This window comes from Solanum dulcamara, chromosome 2, assembly GCF_947179165.1.
Source record: "Solanum dulcamara chromosome 2, daSolDulc1.2, whole genome shotgun sequence".
NCBI classification, from domain to species: Eukaryota; Viridiplantae; Streptophyta; class Magnoliopsida; order Solanales; family Solanaceae; genus Solanum; species Solanum dulcamara.
This window is the reverse complement of record NC_077238.1, coordinates 1,137,729-1,163,585: the sequence shown is the minus strand read 5'-3', so window position 1 is coordinate 1,163,585 and position 25,857 is coordinate 1,137,729. Positions and strand designations below refer to the sequence as shown.

At 34.2% G+C, this 25,857-nt stretch overlaps 4 protein-coding genes across 5 annotated transcripts; 1 reads left to right on the top strand and 3 right to left on the bottom strand.

Moving 5' to 3' along the window:
- Window positions 1-219: 219 nt before the first annotated feature.
- On the bottom strand, window positions 220-5,515 carry LOC129879900 (uncharacterized). Its single transcript, XM_055953634.1, has 4 exons — window positions 5,320-5,515; window positions 5,136-5,229; window positions 2,960-3,169; window positions 220-1,090 (listed from the first exon to the last, which is right to left on the bottom strand). The coding sequence occupies exons 1-4, from the start codon at window positions 5,392-5,394 to the stop codon at window positions 378-380; spliced, it is 1,092 nt and encodes a 363-aa protein (XP_055809609.1). The 5' UTR covers window positions 5,395-5,515; the 3' UTR covers window positions 220-377.
- A 1,433-nt stretch (window positions 5,516-6,948) lies between these two features.
- LOC129879899 (protein DETOXIFICATION 12-like) lies at window positions 6,949-11,700 on the bottom strand. Of its 2 annotated transcripts, none has more exons than XM_055953632.1 (6): window positions 11,240-11,700; window positions 8,831-9,375; window positions 8,646-8,732; window positions 8,362-8,418; window positions 8,033-8,271; window positions 6,949-7,540 (listed from the first exon to the last, which is right to left on the bottom strand). In XM_055953632.1, the coding sequence occupies exons 1-6, from the start codon at window positions 11,480-11,482 to the stop codon at window positions 7,269-7,271; spliced, it is 1,443 nt and encodes a 480-aa protein (XP_055809607.1). In that variant the 5' UTR covers window positions 11,483-11,700; the 3' UTR covers window positions 6,949-7,268. The 2 variants fall into 2 exon arrangements, with proteins under 2 accessions (XP_055809607.1, XP_055809608.1); XM_055953633.1 differs by lacking the exon at window positions 11,240-11,700 and adding an exon at window positions 10,892-11,083.
- A 4,142-nt stretch (window positions 11,701-15,842) lies between these two features.
- Window positions 15,843-19,431, bottom strand: LOC129879898 (protein DETOXIFICATION 14-like). Its single transcript, XM_055953631.1, has 5 exons — window positions 18,987-19,431; window positions 17,034-17,578; window positions 16,847-16,933; window positions 16,568-16,624; window positions 15,843-16,401 (listed from the first exon to the last, which is right to left on the bottom strand). The coding sequence occupies exons 1-5, from the start codon at window positions 19,227-19,229 to the stop codon at window positions 16,161-16,163; spliced, it is 1,173 nt and encodes a 390-aa protein (XP_055809606.1). The 5' UTR covers window positions 19,230-19,431; the 3' UTR covers window positions 15,843-16,160.
- Window positions 19,432-21,923: 2,492 nt separating this feature from the next.
- LOC129879897 (uncharacterized) lies at window positions 21,924-25,812 on the top strand. The gene is made up of 4 exons (XM_055953629.1): window positions 21,924-22,010; window positions 22,128-22,235; window positions 22,929-23,006; window positions 23,136-25,812. The coding sequence occupies exons 1-4, from the start codon at window positions 21,924-21,926 to the stop codon at window positions 25,542-25,544; spliced, it is 2,682 nt and encodes an 893-aa protein (XP_055809604.1). The 3' UTR covers window positions 25,545-25,812.
- The last annotated feature ends 45 nt before the right edge of the window (window positions 25,813-25,857 follow it).

The window sequence follows — 25,857 nt, the reverse complement described above, 5'->3', positions numbered from 1 at the left end:
CCTCATAAATAATTCTAAAGGTAAAAACATATCAGAGATAATTTTAAAAAATGTGAAAATGTCAATCTTATTTAGGCTGCTGTAACTTATCTTTCAAATACTTTGGATGAACATTTCTGTGAGATTCAGTTGTGACAATTGAAAAACCAATTCAGTCAAAGGTCACGAAAAACAAAAATACATCCAAATAAAGGTTAAAACATATCAGAGATAAGCAGCTGGCTAGATAACTATATATTCATTTAATGGCATAAGGTCACGAAAAACAAAAATACATCCAAATAAATGTAAGAACTTTTTACTCGATGCTCAGAGCTACAAAACTAAGAAGCTCGTTCAAAAGCATCTATTTCTCCTCCCCTTCCCCTTTACTAAAATTACGCGATAACAAGGTTTTCTATCTTGGGCATAGTATCAGTTGCATCTGAGTGATCTAATTCAGCTTCCAGTTGTTTCAATGAACTCTGCAAACCATTGCATGCTTTAACAAAATCTTCAGAACATCCTTCAAGTTTTTCCAGCTCCGCCAATATTTCATCAGTAGCACACGATATCTTCTCTATAGCAGCCTTCAATGCAGAAATTTCTTGTGGAGGATACAGAGAAGCTCCAAGTTCGTCAATTTGTAGCCCGATTTCTTGAGAAAGTTTCAGTAGTGTCTCTAGAGAGGGTACAAAAGTAGCAGTATCCGCAGAACTTTCCTGCTTAAGTAAGCTTGTAATGGAGCGAATAAGTTCTTTAATGACCACAAGGGTTGCAGACACCACATCAGTAGTCAAGCGAGCAATTTCCATCTCCTCCGGAGAAAGATCATTGCCTAGATCACCTGCAAATGAATCATCACTATCCTGGCATTTGCTTTCTCCTTCGGCAGAATCTTGAACAGAAGATTCATCTCCGACATCAGATGATGCTGGCTTCAGTTCATTCATTTCACGAAGTACATCCTTCATGGAAACAGCAACCTGTGTCATTGCTCGACCTATAGCAGTAATATTTGTGGCTGGAGTCTTCTTAAGAGCAGAACAAGTTTCCCAGACAGTGCCCACCAACTGTGGGATTGATAGTTTCTGTTTTTTGTTGTTAGAACCTGCAGAACCATTTTGGGCAGCAAACACAGTTGGTCATGAGATGTATAACTGTTGAAGAAAATAAATATGCGAGGAGCAGATGCAGAAGATACATGTGACAAATGAACCTGAAAAGCGATATGCCACAACTTGAAGCAGAACATAAGTGAAATGAATGAAATTGAACAGCAAGAAGTACAAAAAAAATGATCAACTTGGAATAGCATGCAGAAAACCATATAAACTGAAGATAATGCACGCTGCGACCTGCTTGCTAAGCAAGTTATACACAGTTGCACACACAACAAAGAGAAACCCATCTTCTAGTGCTTTCTTATATTCACACTTCCCGTTGCTCCCTGACTAATAATTAATAAGTAATGAGTTTTTTAACATTGTGAATAAATATCTATCCGGTTTTTGATACCTAAAAACGATAAAACTCCTTTACAATGCATTTGGTGTCTTTGGCAAACTGGCAGCTATCCAAGTCAAATACTCAGAAAGTGAGTCATACTGTCTCAACAATGAAGGAATAGGGACCACTTGGTAGAGCAAAAATGTTCACAAAAAATATTTTCATCAGAAGATGTTCTTTAAAAGAAACCACTGACAAAATCTTACTGTATCTGGGAGAGATGGAGAAGGTGGGGCATGGGGGTGGGGGAGAGGTAGTATTTGGTAATAATAAAAAACCATAGTAAAAAAAATATAAAGATTATTGTAGTGGAAAGTAACTTCTCCCTGTGAAATTCAGTTATTTCCACCATGTCATCTGCAAAATGTATTCCCCGAAGACCATTTCCATCACTTTTTCCCAATCAAACACTGAAACATGATTTCATGAAGGACCATATTTTATGTCTTTACAATAGGAGCCGTAATTGCTAGCTAGTTGTAAGAAACTCAAACTACACAATATTTTGGATGAAAACATCTTAAGCTGACAAAATGAAATAATTACATCCTTAAAGCTGTAGATCTATACTTAACCTATAAGTTAATATTTAATATTGCTGTTTTACTACTCTGTGTTCTGCACCTGGCACATCTCTCCTTGCCACTCCTCCCCACCATTCCACAGGAAAAGAGTGTTGTAGAAAATATGTTTTTCATCAGGACTTTTTACACCCAAGCAAATGGAGTGCTATCTACCTCTTTAGACAGTTTTGTGCCATTATAAAAGTTTGCTTTCTTTCGGGGATAGGGGGTCATATTGGCAGAACGGGCTTCTTTCTTTTCCTTCAGCCGTTCTGCCATTTTATTTTTGCAAGATATCCCATTACTGATTTCCTTCTGCCTCCATTTTCTATTTTTGTGGGAGTAGATGTTTCACACATGCGGTGTCTATGCGCTTTTGAGATTTTGATGAAGCACATCAGCTGAACATGGACGCTAACTTGGATGTTGAACTGTTAGGTAACTGTCAGTAGCTCTTTGGCTAAACTTAGATAATTTGACTCGTAATTTCAACATGCTATCCCAAATAAGGCAAGACCATTATGACTTTATTTAGGAATTACCAAAAAATTTAAAAATAACACAAGAAGTAACTAATAGGTCTAGTGGCTCAGTCATTGGGTAAAACTAGCTACGTCCTGCCTTTTATACTCTTTCTATTTTTTTATGAAACTACAACATGTGACAGAAATGAGGGATTATACTGGTGAATCCCCGTATACTTAAGAAAGGATTAAAGTGGGTAAATGCTGATGCGCAACAGATGCATAAACAGAGAAAAGCTAAACACTATTGTAAACCAATATGATGACCTTTTTCCATTTCAGATACACTATACTTCCTAACATTATGTATTTATAAGCTTTTCATATGTTCATGAACTTGGGCTGAGCAGAGATTAGTTAGATAGATAGAAAGAGAGAGAGTACCATATGAAGACACAGACTCTTTCATCAACATGAAACTGCTGTCAACAACTTGTTTAATGGACGCATGAATGCAGGAAGACAGGGTAGGTCCTGCACCCACTGTACTTGAGTGGGAAAGCAAAAGGAGCCCTTGCAGTATATTAAAATATGAAGCCATGTTCTCCTCGAGTGCTTTAACCTCTGGAGCTTCTCCAGTCCAAAGCATTCCGACTGCACCAAAATGAAAAGTAACTATCATTTACCAACACTATCTGGTAGGTAAACGCGTGAAACTTACGAAATACGATTGCCCAGTTAGTCAATTTGGAAATCCCCCTTGATCCTCCCGAAAAATCAAAAGAAAAACAAAGGAAAGAACAGAATGCAGGGACACACAAAGCCATTTTCTAAGTTCAACTTTTTCACTAGTATAACAAGTATATTTCTAAACATTCAAAAGAAATGAATCAGCTCCTTCTGTATGTATTTTGCAATGGACCTCTAGATATCAATACTTGGAATTGCATATACATAGTCGAAGATCAAAAAGAACTATAATTATCTCAGTTTTCCATCAATCAATGCAAAATAAATACTCCGACTGCTTCTTTTTTCAAAAAAGACATGACGATCTTGCAAATTTGCCCTTGATTTCTCAAAATTTTAACATCTTTAGGCTTCCTTCTATAGTAATAAACTATTCTATCTCACCCTTCATTATTTAAGAAAGGATATATGTATTCATCAGTGGGTATCAATATTTACAATTACAAAAAGGCCTCATTCATCTTACAAGGATTCAAAAAATTAAAAATAATTTTTGAAAGGTAATATATGTATTCATCAGCTGGTACCAATGTTTACAATTTTGCTTAATCACTCCACGTCCATGTTGTACCTTTCTTCTTTTAGGATAGGTTTCTGATAATCAAATCTATATTTACTTCCTCTCTTATGGATAGTCTCTACTAGCTTACCTACATCATATAAGTACTTATACTTACCTTCAAACACAAACCAAACTACTTCCTGATAGTTATTAGGGGCTTTAGGGGAAGATGTACTTGCTCTTGTTGAATTGGTTGTGAAGTAAATTTTAAAGCCCGTATTGCAGTATTGGTAGCTTTTCTGAATGCTTAATGAAGGGTAACATGTAAAGACTCATAATCCATACTATACGTAATCTGCTACATGTCTTGTTGGGTTGATATCCTTGCAGCACTTAATTTTAATGGATCATAAGAGCAAGTGAGGAAGGAGTTGGAGTATAATCTTGGTGCAACATTTACCTTTTTCTTGTCCATAGGATAAATAGAATATCACTCATTTAGAACTTAGTCACTTACTCTGCATTTTATTCCATTTGTTTTCATCCATTGTTGTTCTAAAACCTTAGTTCCAATCAGTCTCTTTCATTATGCCTAAAGTTCTCAGCTTACAACATCTATCTCTATCGTGTGCACACCCAAAATATATTCCAAAAGATTCAACGTTACTCTATGATATCATCTATAATCAAAAGGATATTAGGTTAGAAGCTTATCACAGCATTACAAGAGAGTATCAAATGCTCAAGGAGGAAAAAGAACATCCAATATCAACCTTCATCCTCTAAATATACTAATTTATACACATCACTGTCCAAAAAAAAACATAAATTACATAGAACTACAAAATTTGGAGCCAACCCAACTTCAGCAAAACCAAATACAAGCACAAAGATGGACAACATTAAGTATAAAAATTGGAACATTGAGAGGTAAAACTAAATATAAAAGAGAAATAAAGAAAGGGACCCATAAATCTATCATAAATTGTGTAGAAACATAAAAATGGAATCAAACCCAATTCAGCAAAACGAGATGGCATATATAAAGTACTCCCTCTGTCCCAAATTAGTTGTCATGTTCTACTTCTCGGAGTCACACTATTTGAATTTTGACCAACACCTTAAAATATATTTCTTTTTCATCAAAATTAACATGAGAAAAGTTGCAACATGTAGTACTTTTCCTATCATTTTTGAATATCTAATTGTAGAAAATTGAGTTAATCTAATCCAATTTAGCTTCAAATATCAGTCGAGTCAACTCTCAAAAATCAAAACATGACAATTAAATTTGGGATAAAGGGGATTACAAAAATTGGAACTTTTCAGAGGTAAAACTACATAATAAAAGAGAAAAAAGAATTTGACCCATAGTGGCTTGTTTATAAAGCTGTTCACCCATCTGAATAACCTCTTTCCAGCTAACTTTTTCAAGAGATGAAGATGGTGTTTGATTCAATGCCTGCAAAAAACAAAAAAAATTCCATAAATCACAACATACAAATATAATAGAAAAATGCAAAAATTAAAAAAAATTAACAAAATATTACACCTGAAGAGTTTCATGAATCGTGTTGAGATGCTCGTTGAGAGCTCTATTCAATTGCTCCTTCGCTGCTTTTCCCATTTTTTTTCTCTCTTCTAAAACTCAACACTTTCGCAGCATAGTGCAGATGAAGAGAGGGTTGGGGTTTTTGAAGTATGAATCTTGGAATGGTGTCGTTTTTTGTTAGTTTTTTTGTCCAATTCAAAAAACACACCTAGAGCCCGTTTGGATTGGCTTTAAGTTGGTCAAAACCAATTTAAAGTACTTTTTTAGCTTTTGGACGTGTTTGCTTAATGCTGACTTTAAGCCATAAAGTTCTTAAAGTCAGTCAAAAATGAAAAGTTAGGATTCCTAACTTTTTTTTTTTAAAGTGCTTAAAGTCATTTTCTTTGACCATGGAAATTACTTTTATATCCCTTATATTTTAACTAAATTCTCAAATTACCTTTTTTTATTCTTTTAACCCTAAAATTCACATCATAAGCACTTTTATCCAAACACTCAACTGCTTATTTATAAAAATAACTTCAGCACTTCAAAGTTCTAAAAGCACTTGATACATAAAAGTTACTTTTTTTAAGCCAATCCAAACGGGCTCCTAAAATGTCTGGAGTTTTTCGAGGTTTATATCTGAACTCTCACTTGTGCAAGTTTACAATAACACACCTTAATTTTCAATATCTTCATCGTTCAGATAAAAAAAAAGTAAACAATTGATAATTGAGATATATTTTGATACATGATTGGTCATAATTCAGATAGAAAACTCACACCTTATAATTCAAAGTATGAAACAAAAAAAAATCTTTAGATATATTTTTGACCTTTCATTTTTCCAATAAAAAAAATTATTGTATATAATACTCTCTCAATCTCGTTTTGATTGTTGATATTTCAGATAAGTGTGTGAGTTTTCTACTTGGAATATCACTATCGTTCAAATAAAAAAAGTGAGCAATTAATAATTGAAGTGTGTTTCGATAAATATATGGTGATAATTTAGCTAGAATACTTGCACACCTAATAATTTGGATATAAAAAACTATTTTTAAAAAAACGAAATATTTTAAGTTGATTTTGACTCTACCAAGAAAGAAACTTGTTGCATATAATACTCCATCAATCTTATTTTAATTGTTATTTTAAACTCTTTTTATGTCTATTTAAAAATACAAGATATATTTTATAAAGTTATCCTTATTTAATGAAAGTAAATCTATTTTGTCCTCTTAAATATTGCACATTCTTATTAATATTAATGGTTTAATTGCACATTCTTATTAATATTAAAGGTTTAATTGAAAATAATTGTCAACTTTAACTTAATCTTGAATTTCTTAAACGATAATTATTGTGGGATAACTTTTTTGAGTTAAAGTAACAATTAATTTGGGAGGAGATCAGATTAATAATGTATAGTATACTTGAATTCTCGATATTACTGCTATATGATTAGTTCTCATCCTTTGGAGACAATAAGTATAATAAAAACTCATCGATTATAGGGTCACCTAAACTTCTACTCTTGTGTTCATCTAAAATCTCTCTCTCCCTCTTGAAAAAAAAATTACCTTATATACTCAGTGTGAATTATAGCTAAACTACTCCATTGTAGGATAGAGTTGTATATAAAAATTACTACTAATATGCATGTCAAGTTTAATATGGAAATTTAAGAGTATATATTCAATGTAAATTTCAAGATGATACTGAAATCATACAACTAGAAGTAGGAGGATCCTCAACTACATGCTAATCTTCTACCATAATTCATAATCTCGATAGTAAGTGCAGCATATATCAGGAGGTTATCTCGATGGTTGTCGTGGCTCTGCAAACAACTAGGAAATGACACTTGGCCTCTTGTTATACGCGGATTCACGGAGCATAGATGCCTCAATAAACCATATAACATTATTCGAGTATTTTTCAAAGAGAATTTTGTAACATTTTATTTACTTCAGCGTGTTATCTACTGATGATTTTTCATCAGCCTGAAGCCTCTCCCTTGCCATTGCAGCTTGTTTTTCCCAATTTGTGCAGCATGTTATAACAGAGAGTAGAATAGTTTGCAGAGCTGCACCAGAAAGTATGCCGATCCACAGGCCTTTTCCTCGAAAGTTGAGCCAAAACGCTAATGAAGCAGCGATGGGAATTCCAAAAAGGTAAAACGAAGCAAGATTGACATAGGCTCCGATATGCTGCCAACCACATCCCCTTGCGACACCTACAATGTGCATAATGCCACAATTAGTCCTACATCCGTTTTTGTCATATATATATGCGCGTTAAGTAAAAATTCACCAATATGCATCGTACAATTTTCCAGCAAAGGGGATTCGTTGAACCCCCTAGGTAAATGTGGCTCCGCTATCAGTATTTGTTATTGTTACAGTGGGTTAGACTCCCACATTGGTTGAAGGGACTGAGGATCTGCTTATATGGATTTGGAGAATCCTCCCATGATGAGCTAGCTTTTCGGGTTAAGTTAGACCCAAGTACCATATCTTATATACATAATACATTTTTCTGGAAAAAGGGGATTCAGTTAAACCCACTAGATAAATGTGACACTCCTACCGGTATTAGTTACCTTTTCTTGTAGTAAACCTGTATAGATTGTAAAATTTTCCGGCAAAGGGGATTCAGTTGAAAACAAGGCCCGCCACTCATAGTAGTCACATTTTCTTGAAATAACTTGATGTAAAGAAAGTCTAACCTGAAAGGGATCCTTGAAAGCTGTCAGTAATGACTGATAGACATAGAAGAGGAGCCATGTTTGCAACATAGTCCACGACTTCCTTCTCGTTGCTGAAAATGTAGCCAAATACGTTTCGGCTAACAAATACAGCTGTGCTTACTAGTATTGTCTCTGTGGCCGCAATAAGCATTACAGAAATCACGGATACGCGAGCTCCTTGAGGATTCCCAGCTCCTAATTGATTAGAAACTCGAGTGCTGAAAGTAAACAGGAGTTCAACAACCACATATTTCAAGAAGAAAAAAACTATGTGGAAACGGAAGCTTCGATTAGATATTCAAACATACCTTACAGCACCAGAGAGACCAAATGGAATTGCATAAAGGGTAGAAATAGTATTCAGGCTGTACCATGGAGTGTCACAAGAAATTAGCAATTTTAGGACCTTGTAGATCATATTACCAACTGAATCGATCAATTACGGGTGAGATCTATGTTTGTTCAGACTCTTCAAAAATATTGGCGGGTGCGTGTTAGATATTCCAAAAGTAGTGTTTTTTGGAGGATCCGACACGGGTGCGACAATATTTTTGGAGACTCTGAGTAACATAGAATGAGATTCAGAACATACCATATAGATAGTACTGAAGTTTCAAGTTGGGGATTCGGCAATACTCCGGATAGTAAGATGAGCAGCTCAAATGACCACCATTCAAGACTACAAAATACAAAATGTAGCATGAGCTTCGTAGAAGACATGTGAAGGTAAAGTGTGTTAAAATTATTAAAATAGGCGGAGATAGGTTGTTGAACTACCAAATCATGATAGCAGAAGGGATAGCAAACTGAAAGAACTCTCTCATTCCGTTGACGATCTCCCATGACACTGGTGCACGGGTTTTTGCACAAGCAGGAGACAACCTCATGTATGAAGCAAGGATTATGACATTCAACCACATCGATATACCAATAGCCAATGCTGCGCCAATATTACCTAAGCCAGAGCTAAACACTAGCACCCAGGACAGCGGTATGTGGAAGCATATCGTAATGCAAGAGCTTATGAGCATTGGAGCAATCATACTTTGCATTAGAAAGTACCGAATAAGTGGCTGAAGATTTGCGTAAGCAAAGAGAGCAGGAATCAGCCACTTAATGAACTTGCCGGCTTCATGAGAAATCTGAGGATCTTGCCCGATCAAAGTAAGCAATTTCCCCACATATATCCATAAAACTGCAATGGGAATGCAAGCAATGAAGAGAGAGAAAATGGCTGTGTATGTCTGAGTACCAAGTCTTTGATATTGTTTAGCTCCGAAAGCCTGTCCGCAAAGAGTTTCTAGTGCAGTGCCCATTCCCAACTACACGACATATTTAGATTTTAGCAGGTGGAGAGGCACAAAAAAAGGGTAAAAAGTAATACTTGTTACTAGACAATTTGTTCATTTATAAGCAATGCTTTGTTAATCACACAAGATTTATAACTACGCCCTCTAAGTTGAAAATAGAAAATAACAAAAAAAAAGTTCTGCTCTTTAACTCTAGTTAGAACGCATTCTTATTCTTCTATCTGTTTCTCCTTAGCATTTATATGCTATGTTGCTCGGATTCTTTAAAAATACTGTCGGGTGTATGTTGGATCCTCCACAAGCTACCCATTTTTGGAAGGTCCGAGCAACATAGTTTATAGGTTACTCTGGTTTACCTTATTCCCATTCAAAATTCTCTCTTCATGTAAAAAATAAAAGCTAGAGAGCAAAACTCAAAAAGGGAAAACCAAATTGAATCCATTCAACTAAATAACTTATAGCTTCATTGCTTTAACAAAATAATCTCTATAATGGCTGCACAGCAACCCCCAACCTCTCAACCCCAAAGACCATTTCTATTCCTGCTGAAAAATTGAGCAACAACCTTGTATACATCAAAATATTGTACTAAAAAGGACATACATATATTGACATAGACAGTGTAAGTTCCCAAACGGACTAAAAAGGAAAGTAAAACAAACTAATTCAAACGGAAATATTAGTAAGTTCCCAAAATTGTAAACATAAAACATTACAAGTTACATATACAAGAAAGAATTTAAGTTCTATCCGCTGACACTGTATAGGTATTAAGTATGAGTATGACACCCTAAAATATATAACTAGGTAAGGCGAGAACCTTCTAGAACTAGTTAAATTGATCTACGACTATAAGTAACTGAGATTAACATACACGCATCGACATAGACAGTGCCATAATTTTTAACTTCTATCAGGTCAGCTAAAGCATATATACCGCTAAAACTAAGTTTAACTTATATAAATCAACATCCATAGTGTAATAACTTTTAGCACGATAAGGTCACCTAAAATATATATACAAGTAAAACTGAGCTTAACTTATATACATCGACATCCATAGGCGTATATAAGTTAAAACTCTATGCAACTCTTCATGTTAAGCCTACTATAATTACCTGAAAAAATAGAGTGTGAACCTAGTACAACCAATTAAACTGCATATACTGAAGCATTTATACTCCAACCCTCCAAAACAAAAGGAAATTTGTAATCTTAATAATAAGGATTCTGCTATAAAGATAAAGGTGATATGACAGTCCGGATATATAAGTTAAACTCTATGCAACTCTTCATGTTAAGCCTGCTATCGTTACTGGAAAATAGAGTCAGAACCTACTATAATGGGTGCAATTAAACTGAAGATGTACATAGCTTAATTCATATCCAAGAAATAATACTCCCTACGACCCAACATGTGGCACTATGTGATTAGGAATACTTTTGAAATTTGTGATCTAAAACAAACCTCAGATATTAGTGTGACTATAAATTATTTCAGAGAGTTGTAAAGATAAGATGCGTGTACCTAACACAACTCCAAAAGATAACTCGTGAGGGAGAATTATCCAAGTCCATATATAAGTAGATCATCAATCAGTTCCCCAACCACTCTAACACCTCCTTCATGTCCAAGGGAGGTTGGACAGGGGGGATGAACCTAGTTCTGACACATGAGCCTCAGAAGCTAGCTATTGAGGAGTATTACCAAGTCCATATACATTCTCCCATGGTCGTGGGACTCTAACCCACTCTAACAAGAGTAAAAGAGGAATTTTAAAGTTGTGTATTTCTAATAACAAAAAAGTGACAATTTTTTAAAAAAAAACTAAAAAGGAAAGTGTCTCAATAAATTAGGATAATAAAATGTACTCACAAGAAAGCTGAAACCAGTAACTCCAGCAATAGAAACAGCAATGGCAGTACTTGAGAGGGAAAGTTCACCCAAATGACCAACCATCATCAATGAAATTGTTTGCAAAAAATACTGTGAAAGTGTCACAACTATCATAGGACCAGCCAAGTAACCAACCTCCTTCCCTTCCTCCCAAATTACTCCCCATCTCAATTCAACTAACTCCCTTTCTTTCACTAACAATCCATCTTCCACATTCTCCATGTTTTTTTAAGGAGTCTTGAACTTTTAAAAAAGATCCCTTTTGAAAATACCTTGTAAAAGAAGTCTTGAATTTGTAAAAGGAACCCTTTTGAGAAAACCTTGTAAAAAGCTTGAATTTTTACGTAAATTAAAAAAAAAAAAGGAGTCTCGAACTTCCAAAAAGGGCCCCTTTTGAAATACCTTGTTAGAATTCAAGATTTATACGGAGAGCGATGAGACAAAACCACCCCTTTTGAAAATAGCTTGTAAAAAGTGTCTTAAAATAATTAAAAAGGGTTAGGAAATAGATGTCTTTTTCCATGTGGGATCCACCCATTGAAACATGTGTAGACAAGACGTCCTTCCGTACTGCAATGAAAAAAAGAACATACTTGATAAGAACAAATACACAATACTACAAAATTCTCCTCTCTTGTGATATTATTTCTTACTTTTTTCTCTTTATTTTACTAAGTTAATTTCTTTAATTACACATTATTAGCACGAAATTTTAATTTTTTCCAGATATATTAACTTCTATATCAGGTATATCTATTAAAAAAAATTTAATTTTAGTTATCTTTATTCTTTCTAAATTAATTTCTATCTCAATTTTATCATGTCAAATTTATCAAAACTTAAATTTGTGGTACTTGACATTTCTGAAAAAAATTATTTATCATAAATCTTTGATGCTGAAATTCACATTGACGTTAAAGGTCTTGGTGATACTATTAAACAAGATAATAAAGTATCAAGTCAAGATAAAACAAAAGCCATAATTTTTCTCCGTCGTCATATTCATGAAGGATTAAAAATTGAATATTTAACTGTGAAATACCCCATTGAATTATGGACTAATTTGAAGAATTGATATCACCACCTAAAACTTATGGTGTTACCAAAAGCCCGATATGACTGGATACATTTTCGATTTCAAAATTTTAAAACTGTAACAGAGTATAATTTTGTTATCCACAAGGTAAGTTCCATGTTAAAATTATGTGGAGATACTATCACTGATGATAACTTGATTGAAAAAACTCTTTTCACTTTTCACGCTTCAAATGTGTTGCTACAACAACAATATCGTGAAAAAGAATTTAAAAGTATTATGAATTAATTACATGCCTACTTGTGGCTGAGCAGAATAATACTTTACTGATGAAAAATCATGCAACCCGTTCCACTGGTCTGCTCCATTCTTTGAAGTGAATGTTGTAGCATCACATAATCAGTCTGAATTGAGACAAAATAATTATCGTGGCCGCGATCGTGGATGTGGGCGAGGACGAAACAATTATCGTCATCATGATGAAAATAAACATGAGAACAATAAAGTAACTCAAAATAATCCTTTCAGAGGTAAATTCAATATTTTCCACCGATTTGGTATAAAGGGTCATTGGGCACGTGAATGTCGTACGCCCGATCATTTTGTGAAACTTTATCAAGACTCTCTTAAAAGAAGAGATAAGAATGTGGAGGCGCACTTGAATTTTCAAAATAATGATGATGAAGCAACCCCCTCAAATAAACATGAAAATATTGAGGCAAATATTGCTTATAAAGATGACGATTTTAGAGATCTGCTAAATATTACTTATTTGGAAGCTGAATACTTTATGAATAATGACTAAAGAATTGATCATTTAACTGGATAACAACAACAACAACAACAACCCAGTGAAATCCCACATCGTAGGGTCTGGGGAGGGTAAAGTGTACGCAGACCTGACTCCTACCAATATTTAACTGGATAAATATTATAAAAATACTTACTATTTTCTTATTATGTTTGATATTATGTTGTCCTTCGTAAAAATATTTTTTAAGGCAGTGCAATTTTTTAAAGTTTTCATGTTGTTAGTTTTTCACATTCTTATAATGTATCTTTTTATTTATGAAGAATATGGAAATTTTTCAGTCATCAGTTGGATCCAAAATCAATTATGATGATATGTGTCTTATTGATAGTGCCACAACACACACTATTTTAAGAGATAAAAAATATTTCTCTTGTTTGATTATGAAAGAAGTTAATATTAATATAATATCTCGTAGTACAAGATTAATTGAAGAATCCGGAAAAGCTAAAGTTGTACTTATCGGAGGAACAAATTTAATAATTAATGAAGCATTATATTGTAGTAAGTCTCAAAGAAATTTATTAAGTTTCAAAGACATTCGTCAAAATGGTTATTATATTGAGACAAAAAATGATGAAAAAAATGAATATTTTTACATTACTACAATGATGTCGGAAAAAAAGTTTATACTTGAAAAGTTACTCGCTTTTTCATCCGGCTTATACTTCACAAGTATTAGCATGGTTAAAACACATGCATAACTCAAATGATTTTATTATTTGGCATCATCGGTTGGGCCATCTCGGTTCTAATACGATGCGCAAAATAATTGAGAGTTCACATGGACACTCCTTGAAGAACCAAACGATTCTTCAATTTAAAGAATTCTCTTGTGCTGCATGTTCTCAAGACAAATTGATTACTAGACCATCAGTAATCAAAGTGGGCATTGAATTCCCAACATTTTTGGAACGTATACAGGGTGATATATGTGGGCTCATTCACCTATAATGTGGACCATTCAAATATTATATGGTTTTAATAGATGCATCTACAAGATGGTCACATGTATGATTATTATCAACTTGTAATATGACATTTGCGAGATTACTTGCTCAAATAATCAAGTTAAGAGTACAATTTGAAGATTATGCAATAAAGACAATTCGTCTTAATAATATTGGCGAGTTCACATCTAAGGCATTTAATGATTATTGTTTGTCCACTGAGATAACAGTTGAGCATCCGATTGCTTATGTTTATACTCAAAATGGTCTAGCGGAATCATTAATTAAACGTCTCTAATTAATTGCTAGGCCAATGCTTATGAGAACAAAACTTCTCATTTCATTATGGGGTCATGTTATTTTGCATGTAGCAAGTTTTGTGCGGATTAGATCCACAAGTTATCATAAAGTCTTCCCATTACAATTGACTTTTGGTTAGGAGCCGAACATTTTTCATCTTAGAATATTTAGATGTGCAGTATATGTTCCAATTGCTCCACCACAACGCACAAAAATGGGACCCCAGAGAAGTTTGAGAATATATGTTGGGTATGAATCTTCTTCTATCATAAAATATTTAGAACTTATGACTGGAGATTTATTTACTGCAAGATTTGTTGATTGTCATTTTGATGAATCAGTATACCCAATATTAGGGGGAGAAAATAAACAATTGAAAAGAGAAATAGATTGGAATGCATTATCACTATCTCATTTAGATTCTCGTACAAATAAATGTGAACTGAAAGTTCAAAAGATAATTCATTTGCAAAATCTTGCAAATCAATTGCCAAATGTATTCACTGACCTATCAAGAGTTACTAAATCTCATATTCCAGCTGCTAATGCTCCAATTCGAATTGATGTCCCAGTAGGACTATTAATTAATGCAAATGAGTCTAAACCACATTTAAAATGTGGTAGACCGATCGGTTCCAAAGATAAAAATCCTCAAAAAAGGAGCAAACAATCAAGATGGTCACGATATGAAAGAACTTACTCAAGAAGAGCGAGGAGACATAACAATTGATAAGACCTTCGAAGAGGTTAAGGCGCCTGAAAATGATAAAGAAATTTTAATAAATTATGTCTCATTAGGAAAAATATAGAACTGAAATAATGTAATTGTCGACAATCTTTTTGCTTATAATGTTGCTATTGAAATAATGCAACAAAATGGGGATCTTGAATCAAAATCTGTCGATGAATGTAGACAGAGGAATGATTGACCAAAATGAAAAGATGCAATTTAAGTTGAATTAGTTTCGCTTGAAAAACGCAAAATTTTCGGACCGATAATCTGAACACCTGAAGGTATAAAATCAGTGGGGTACAAATAGGTCTTTGTGCGAAAAAGAAATGAGAAAAATAAAATCATAAAATATATAACACGACTTGTGGCACAAGGATTTTCGCAAAGATCAGACATTGATTATATGAAAACATATTCTCTTGTGGTGGATGCAATCACTTTCAGGTATCTTATAAATTTGGCAGTTCATGAAAAACTTCGCATGCATCTGATGGATGTCGTTACAGCCTATTTATATGGTTCTCTGGATAACGATATTTTTATGAAAATTCCTGAAGGATTTAAAATGCCTGAAATATATGAAGATTCCCAAGAAACTTGTTCAATAAAATTACAAAAATTCTTATATGGACAGAAACAATTAGGGCGAATGTGGTACAATCGTCTTAGCAAATATTTACTAAAAGAAGGATATAAAAATGATCCAATTTGAAAGTAAAAGAAAAAGAAAAAGAGATAATAAAATAGCAGTGCACAAAACAAGTGTAGCAATAGATATTAATACATATTAGAGAAAAGAAACTACGTGATACCAAAATCATACAACTAGAAATACAACAATCCTCAACACCTACTAACCTTCTACCATGATCCTCGACCTCGACAGTATTACGAGGTTATCTCGATGGTTGTCATGACTCCGCTAACAATTAGGAAATGACGCTTGGCTTCTTATTATTCGGGCTTCAAGGAGCAAAGATGCCTCAAGAAACCATATAACATTATTCGAGTATTTCGAAGAGAATTTTCTACATGTTTTTTATGACAGCATGTTATCTACTGATGATTTTTCAGCAGCGTGAAGCCTCTCCCTTGCCATTGCAGCTTGTTTTTTCCAATTTGTGCAGCATGTAATAACAGAGAGTAGAATAGTTTGCAAAGCTGAACCAGAAAGTATGCCGATCCACAGGCCTTTTCCTCGAAAGTTGAGCCAAAACGCTAATGAAGCAGCGATAGGAATTCCAAAAAGGTAAAACGAAGCAAGATTGACATAGGCTCCGATATGCTGCCAACCACATCCCCTCGCGACACCTACAATGTGCATAGTGCCACAATTAGTCATACGTCCGTTTATGTCATGTATCTGTCAGTGGCTGATTCAACAATTTATATGTATGCACGTTAAGAAAAAATTCACCAACATGCATAGTACAAAAAACTCGAGTGAGGGAATGTTCGATTCGATATTCAAACATACCTTACAGCGCCAGAGAGACCAAATGGAATTGCATAAAGAGTATTAGTAGTATTCAGACTGCACCATGGAATATCACAAGAAACGAGCAATTTTAGGACCTTGTAGATCATATTACTAATTGAATCAATCATTTACGAGCGAGATCTATGTTTGCTCGGACTCTTCAAAAATGTTGTTAGATGCGTGTCAAATCCTCCAAAAGTAGCGTATTTTTGGAGGATCTGATGCAGCAATATTTTTGGAGAGTCTGAGCAACACAAAATGATATTTAGAGTATACCATATAGATAGTACTGAAGTTTCAAGTTGGGGATTCGGCAATAGTCCGGATAGTAAGATGCGCAGCTCAAATGACCACCATTCAAGACTACCAATACAAAACGTAGCATGAGTTTCGTAGAATGACATGTGAAGGTAAAGTGTATTTTTAAATTATTAAAATAGGCGGAGCAAGGTTGTTGAACTACCAAATCATGATAGCAGAAGGGATAGCAAACTGAAAGAACTCTCTCATTCCGTTGACAATCTCCCATGACACTGGTGCACGCGTTTTTGCACAAGCAGGAGACAACCTCAAGTATGAAGCAAGAATTATGTCATTCAACCACACCGATATACCAACAGCCACTGCTGCCCCAATATTACCTAAGCCAGAGCTAAACACTAGCACCCAAGACAGCAGTATGTGGAAGCATATCGTAATGCAAGAGCTTATGAGCATTGGAGCAATCATACTTTGCATTAGAAAGTACCGAATAAGTGGCTGAAGATTTGCGTAAGCGAAGAGAGCAGGAATCAGCCACTTAATGAACTTGCCGGCTTCATGAGAAATCTGAGGATCTTGCCCGATCAAAATAAGCAATTTCCCCACATATAGCCATAAAACTGCAAGGGGAATGCAAACAATGAAGAGAGAAAAAATGCCTGTGTATGTTTGAGCACCAAGTCTTTGATATTGTTTAGCTCCGAAAGCCTGTCCACAAAGAGTTTCTAGTGCAGTGGCCATTCCCAACTATACGACACATTTCGATTTTAGTCAGTGGAGAGGCACAAAAAATGGTAAAAAGTAATACTTGTTACTAGACAATTTGTTCATTTATAAGCAATGCTTTGTTAACACACAAGAGTTGTAACTACGGCCTCTAAGTTCAAAATTAAAAATTAAAAAAAAAAAGCAAAAAAGTTCTGCTCTTTAACTCTAGTTAGAACACATTCTTATTCTTCTATCCGTTTCTCCTTGGCATTTATATGCTATGTTGCTCGGATTCTTCAAAAATACTATCGGGTGTGTGTGTCGGATCCTCCACAAGCTATGCATTTTCAGAAAGCCCGTTCAAAATTCTCTCTTCGTGTAAAACTAAAAGTTAGAGAGCAAAAACAAAAAGGCAAAACCAAATTGAATCCATTCAACTAAATAACTTATATTGCTTAAACAAAAAAATTCTCTACAATGGCTGCACAACACCCCCACCCCCAAAGACCATTTCTAATCTTGCTTAAACATTGAACAACAACCTCGTATGCATCAAAACATTGTAGTAAGTTCCCAAAATTGTAAAAGTAACATGTTACAAGTCACATATAGAAGAAAGAGTTTAAGTTCTATCCACTGACACTGTACAGGTATTAAGTATGAGTATGACACCCTAAATACCGCTTTTAAATTGCATTGATAGTTTAAAAATTGATCTATAACTATATGTAAGTGAGCTTAACATACATACATCGACATAGATGGTCTTATAATTTTTAACTTCTATCAGGTCGCCTAAAACATATATACAAGTAAAACTGAGCGGAACTTATATACATCGACATAGTGAAATAATTTTTAACACTATCAAATCCACCAAAACATATATATAAGTTAAACTCTATGCAACTTTTCGTGTTAAGCCTACTATGGTTACTGAAAAATAGATTCAGAACCTTCTATAACCAGTGCACTTTATTACTTTAAGGTATATAACTTAAATCCAAATTCAAGAAATAATACTCCCTCGTCCCAATTCTCGTGGCACTATTTGATCAAGCACAAAGCTAAAATGAAATAGGAAGACTTTTGAAATTTGTGTTTTAAAACAAGTCTTAGATATTTATGCGATAATAGATTATTTATTTAAAGATATAAGCCTATGTTGAGGGTAGGATTGTTCAAGTCTATATAAGCAGATGACTACCAATTCACCAACTCATGTGGAACTCTAACACTGCCTTCACGCCCAACCTCAAATGGGTCGCGGACCAGTAACCCAATCAGGGATGGACTTGACTCTGATGTTATGTAAAGATATGACACTTGACTAATTAACCCCAAAAGGTAGTTCTTAAGAGGAGAATTGTCCAATTCCATATAAGCAGACTAAAACAACATTATTTTTGTGACATAAATTTGTAGGAAGTAATAAATAGGTACTCACAAGAAAGCTGAAACCAGTGACTCCAGCAATAGAAACAGCAAGGGCAGAACTTGAGAGGGAAAGTTCACCCAAATGACCAACCATCATTAATGATATTGTTAACAATAAATACTGTGAAAGTGTCACAACTATCATAGGAACAGCCAAGTAACCAACTTCCTTCACTTCCTCCCAAATTACTCCCCATCTCAATTCAACTAACTCCCTTTCTTTCAATAACAATCCTTCTTCTATATTATCCATATATTTTAGAGAAAAAAAAGTCTTGAACTTGTAAAACTGACCCCTTTTGAAAATACCTTGTAAAAAAAGAGTCTTCAATTTATTAGGAACCCTTTTGAGAAAACCTTGTAAAAAGTTTGAATTTTTATGGGAGATTTTAGAAAAAAGAGTCTTGAACTTCCAAAAAAAGACCCCTTTTTGTAAGAATTCAAGATTTTATGGACACCCAATTTAAAAATACCTTGTTTAAAGAGTCTTGAATACTAGAAAAAGACTCCCTTTTTGAAAAAGACCATTTTCATGAGAGACAGAAAAAGATCAAGTCTTCAATTTGCAAAAACAAAAAATACCTCTTATGAGGAAACCTTGTAACAATTGAGAGCCCGTTTGGATTGGCTTTAAGTTGGTCCCCTTTTCAGCTTTTGGACGTGTTTGCCTAATGCTAACTTTAAGCCAGTCAAAAATGAAAAGTTAGGATTCCTAACTTTTTTTTTCTAAGTGCTTAAAGTCATTTTCTTTGACCATGGAAATTACTTTTATATCCCTTATATTTTAACTAAATTCCCAAACTACCCTTTTTATTCTTTTAATCCTAAAATTCACATAATTTTCCTCATTTAAGCACTTTTATCCAAACACTCAACTGCTTATTTATAAAAATAACTTTCAGCACTTTAAAGTTCTAAAAGCACTTCATACATAAAAGTTACTTTTTTAAGCTCATCCAAACGGGCTCTGAATGTACCTGTGTTTTGTGTTTTGTATGTATGTGTCATGTTAATTGACAATAAATATATATAAAAAAAAATTATTATATGTATGTGTAATTATTAAAAAAATAATTAATAAAAATAACTAACATGTTTAAAATAAAATATATATTTAATTTACCTTATAAAAAATTAAAAAAATTCAATTATAATAATGGCAAATCGACATAGACTAACTTTGTTCATATATGTTCTTTGAATTAAATTTACTAAAAAAGCATAGGGATGCTATTTTGGTACCAAAATAAGACAATTAATATTAGACGTATGTAGGTGATTTTTTTAAAGAAAAATATCCAACAATAATTTTGTTAATATTAAAGATAGACATCTAATTTTGTCTCGTATATTTTAGGAGCGCTTGTTTTTTCATGATATAAGAAATATTAATTCTAAAACTAAATATATTAAAAGTCCGTCTCCTTTTATGCTAAAATAATTTTGGTAAAAAATTAAAAATGGCCAAATTAAGAAAAAGGCTCTTAAACATATATGAAAAGAAGTCCTGAACTCAAGGAAAATAATTAAATGTTTATTTTTATGAAAAATTGTAAAAAGATGATTGTGTTTAAAATAGAATCTTTTAATTAAGGGCAAAAAATTCAATCAACATTTTTAATGACCTTCATACTTTTAATATAGCACAAATGAAGCTAATAAAATTTTAAGGATTAATCAAACTTTTTAGGTATGCAAAATAAATTAAAATATTTTATGGCATTTCCCATTTAGTGGGATTTTATTGAAGTTGTTGTTGTTGTTATATTTCATGTCGTTATTTTTGGAATCATGAATTAAACACCTAAAGTTAAAATTAAATAATATTGATTGAGTGTGATGAATCTATGTTCGTCATTGCTGGATCTTATGGCTACATTGTACCCGATTAGTAATTTCGAATTGAACTTAATTTTTTTGAAATTATTTTCAACGATCGATTTAATTACAGCATGCATGAATTATTATAATTAGTGGTGTTGGATTTTAAAGGTGTGAATGAAAAATGAAAGGTTGTGACTTTTCCAAAAGTTGTGATTTTTTTTTTAAAGAGTTGCGACTTTTGTGAAAAGTTGTGACTTTTGTGGAGGATTGTGACTTTTCCGATAAGCCACAATAAACACATGTTCACACTATCCTTTGTTGTCTATAATTAGAGAATTTTCCTCTCATTTTTAATAACATTGAATTTCTCCTTATTCTGCATATATTTTCTTACAAATAAAGTTGAGTCTTGGTGTGATTTTGTTGCTGATTTTTGAGTTCGCTAAAAATTATTGAAGTTTGAAGTACCGCTACTTCTTTAATAGTTTATCTTTTTTATCTTGAGAGGAAATAATCAATAATCTCGAGTACAGTGAGGAGATTAAATTCCTTAATGACACATAGTAAATTATGTAGATTCAAATATTATTTTTCTTTTATTTTTATTTTTATAATTTTTGATTTATTAACGTTAATACGAGGAATAACAAGTGGTGATTGAGCTAGTTGTCACTAAAATTACTAGGACTTAATTACGATGGAAACCCCCAAACTATTGCTTTTAGAGACAACTTTTGAGGTTGCTATGAAAAAACATAACAGAAAATCACATTTCTTATAGTCGAAATCATTTTTTAAAACTATCTTAATTTAATTTAAAATTATTTAATAAAATATCTCAAAGAATTAAAGACAATTGTACAAAGTCAATCTTAAGGCTTAAGACATAATTAATTCAAATTAAAGTGAATTAGACAAATTAAAAATTAAAAGTAACTACAAATTTAACTGTTTACGAGTTTTTATTATAATTATATCAATAATAAAATTTTAAAAATATGTGCATAATAATTACTAAAAGATTAACAACAACCTATAACAATAAATACATAAGTTTTTTTAAATTCTACTTAGGGTTTCTTCCATTGGCGGTGCTTCACAATCAGCGTTAACATTTTAACATATGTATGTATCTCCTTCGTCTCGTGTGCTCAGTGCTTTTGGTTCTTCGTTTAATCGGTCGAATTTATTTCTTTTTTGTGCATCTTCGGTATGTTTTCGTATTTGAGCGAACTGTATTTGGGGGATTTTTGGCCTCCTTATTTTTTGGGGCCTTTAGGGTTGAGCCGCCCTTGATTTCTACTGACTTTTCTTGTTTGTCAACCAGGAGTATATGGAACTTGACAACATAAAATCAAACCTTCTTGCTTTAAGGCAATTGTATGGTCTATTGCAAAATGACAGAGATGGTGTTTCAAACTTGAACTCTGATGGTGTAAGTTTATCTTCTTCTTTTTTTTGTGCTTATTTATATGGTCATACTCGTAATAGGCTTCAGTTGACGAGTTTCTACTGAAAACAACCTCTCTACTTGTGAGACAGGAGTAAGGTTTGTATACACTTTATCCTTTCTAGACCCAGTGGGACTCGTAAATAGGCTTTAGATGGTGCGATGGCTAATGGTGGGAGTTACGAGTCAGACGGAAATTCAAGAATTTAAATTCCCACCATAGATTTGTGTTTGTTTTCTTTTTTACTTTTTTTTTTTTTTTTTTTTTTTACTTTGTGGATTTCAATTTCTTGGTTTTGGGGAGAAGGGGTTTAAAGGGGTTGAGATGAAAAAAGTTTGATGTTATGAACTTCATGTAGCCTTAAGCTTTGAATACTGTGACAAAGTAATTACTTTTACCTTCTTTTTGGCATCAGTAATGTAGTGTCACAACAGTAAAGTTGTCTCCATATGACTTATAAGTCACATGTTCGAGTAGTGGAATCAGTCATTGATGCTTGCGTTGGGGTAGGTTGTGTACATCATACTCTTGAGTTGCGGCCTTTTCCCTTACCCTGCGCGAACATAAGTTGTTTTGTGCACCGGACTGTCTTCTGAACATTTCATCTTATATACACTTGTGTAGACTCTTCTTAAGGTCTATTTCCGACAGTATTTGTGTTTTTTTTCTTCAAACAGTTGGACCATGAAGCGCGAGTCATGTTAAAGAATTTACTCGATACTACAACGAATGATGTTCTTAAGGCTCATTCTGAGGTACCTGTCTTGTCCTTTTTATCTCTCGTGTAAAAATATTGGCCTTTGGTTAGTAATACCAGTGGTTGAAAATTTCTCTGCTTAGATCTTCGTTATTTAGACTTATAATGTCGTTCTAATTGTTCACAGATCATAGCAAATCAGGCGCGTGTGCGCAGCTTACCTCAGCCTCAGCAACAGGTTTATATGGGGAAGCAACGTCCTCTTGCTTTACTAGACGTATCAAAATCTTCAGATGTTATTCAAAGTTGTGGCAAAGAGACAGTTTTCATGGATTCCACTTTATCGAAAGAGAAGCAGGAACTTATCGTGCCAATTACTCAGACAGCTAGCGCGCAGCGTCCAAAATTTAGCTTCAGTGCAAGTGAAACTGGAAAGAAAAGAAAGTTTTGCAGAATTTGTCAGCGCCCAAAATTTGAAAAGCCATTTGTTCCTTGTATAAAGAATGAATCTTCTGAAATAGAAGCTTCACACTCTACAAAAGTCGTGGCGTTGCAAGAACAGCAGAATAGTCTTTTAGACAGTTTTTCTCAGGATATTCAACATAAAGCATTGCAATCAGTCAGCACTGAAAGAACAAAGCCGAAAGAAGTGCTTGATCTCCATTGCATATCAAGTGGTGCAGAAACTTTGGCTCCGTTAACAGACAGACCAGCTAATGATCTTACACAATCCGTGCATAACTTTTCTGGTCTGATAAGATTGGTACCTGATCAGAACCATGATCATTTCTCAACGGATGATGTTATTAAACAACTCGAATTGCACATTTTAGCTTTGCAGATGGATGCTAAGGACCTTGTTCTTGCTGATAAACATGCAGCTGAACATAACTTCAAACCGATAACTAACGTTGTGACACAAGTAGAGTTAGCTAGTCCCATCAAGAAGATAGAGGGAGCTGTCGTGAATGATAAACTTGACTCACTACAGCAGGTGATTACTCAATATAATCAAGAACCTAAAGGCACATCAAGTTCACTGTATCCGGGATATACTATTCCATCAATTAGAATATCAAATATTTCAGCAGATCAATCGCTGCCTCCTGAGTCAAGTAGTTACCAGTCAAATCAGTTGAGACAACAACAGATAGTAGCAAACATCGTCCCTGCTGAGGATCATGATATGTCTACAGAGCTAGAATTAGTTGAAGAGCATCCGTGGCAGATACAGAGAGGAAATATAATTAATGGCCAGAGCATCCAGCCCATCGTTGACCAATTTGAGCCGTTGGGTCAATTAAGGAATCAAAATAATAGCACTTCAAGACAGAATCCTTGTGCTGCTTTGCCTGCGATGTTGGTCAACCAGAACCAAAACCAAATGCCTTCAAACGAGAAAATTGGGCAGCTAGGAACATTGAATGCAGCCAGACAGATGCCTGGAGCAGATATTTCTAGAAACAACATAGGCACTCCAGGATTGATTGATCATGGGAGCAAGTTAACTTGGTCCGGTACATATGAGAGCAGAATGGATTCACCTTATTCACAGAAGGCAATAATGAGACGATCAGCATTGAATCACAAGCTTGGTCAATTCAAACCATCCCGAAGCTCTTACGCAAACTTGGACCAGAATCCTAGTAAATATCCGAAGAATAGTAATCACATGAAACGACTGAGAAGAAGGCATTCGCATGAACAGGAATCGGAGGTTTCACATTCAAGCTCACCTTACTCTTCCAGCTCGACAGATCTGCAGCAGACAAGCACTTACAGTTGTGACAAAGATGATTCCTTGCCAAGGCAGGCGCGAACCAAGACGCGGTATTCAGATGAAACAAGCAGCTATGGAGAAGATGAATCATATCCTCGAAGAGATAGTAGTCAAACTGATTATACGGGCAGCTCAAGCTGCAGTGGCCGTGAAGGTTACTCATCCTCATTTGGTAGTGAAAGGGATCATGAAAGCAAGGGGGAGAGATCCTCGTCACTTGATCCTTCAGGGTCTGACCGTTTTGAAGAACCCTCTTACTACTCAGCAGATTCTTCATCAAGGAAGTCAAGTCCTGCACGCACCTACAAATCTGCTAACTCGAAAAAATCTAAGAAACATAACGGAAGGTGGAAGAAATTGAAAGACAAGCTAGCAATAGTTTTTCACCATCATCATCACCACCACCATCACCATCATGGTAAGGATGATGATAAAGGTAAGGAGAAAAAAACATCTTTGTTGAGGCAGAGAGAGAAAAGGTTCCCTGGCCACTATTCTTCAAGTAAGGATGAAAAATTTGGAGAGAAAGCTTTGGAAAAGTTTGGGAAGTCAGCAATCGACAAGCAAGCTGGAAAAAAGCCTAAGGGGGACCAATTTCATACCCTTGCTCGGGGACTGATGCAACATATCCAGCATTCAAAGAAGTCAAAACATACCAGCAGTAGACCAGTAGACAAAGAACAATATAGCACTAAGAAGGTGATTAACAAATTTCGTTGGTGGCAACTACTAAGGCATCACAGAGGTATGAATAAATCACCTGTCCTGCTAGGATCCGGCAATAAGAAACGCCATCAAAAGCTTTTTCCAAGATGAAGTAAGGCATCTGGAATTGCCACTTTGTTTACTCGTGAAAAAGAGAAAGTTCTTGACCTCACACCAGTATTGCTGGAGATTCAAAGTGCTGTTTATTACTCATTTCAAGGAGCATATTCAGAATTGTTATATTAATAAGATTAATGATTGTTTTAACATAGTATTCTATAAAATCAAAATAACTTGTTGAAGTTGTTTCACATTGGTACTTATCTTAGCACCTAGATATTTGTATTTTCCTTGTAGTTTTGCTACACAGTTTCTTTCATTCATAGCTTTCTTTTTGTCTAGTCTTGAAATGTGCTTGCAATTG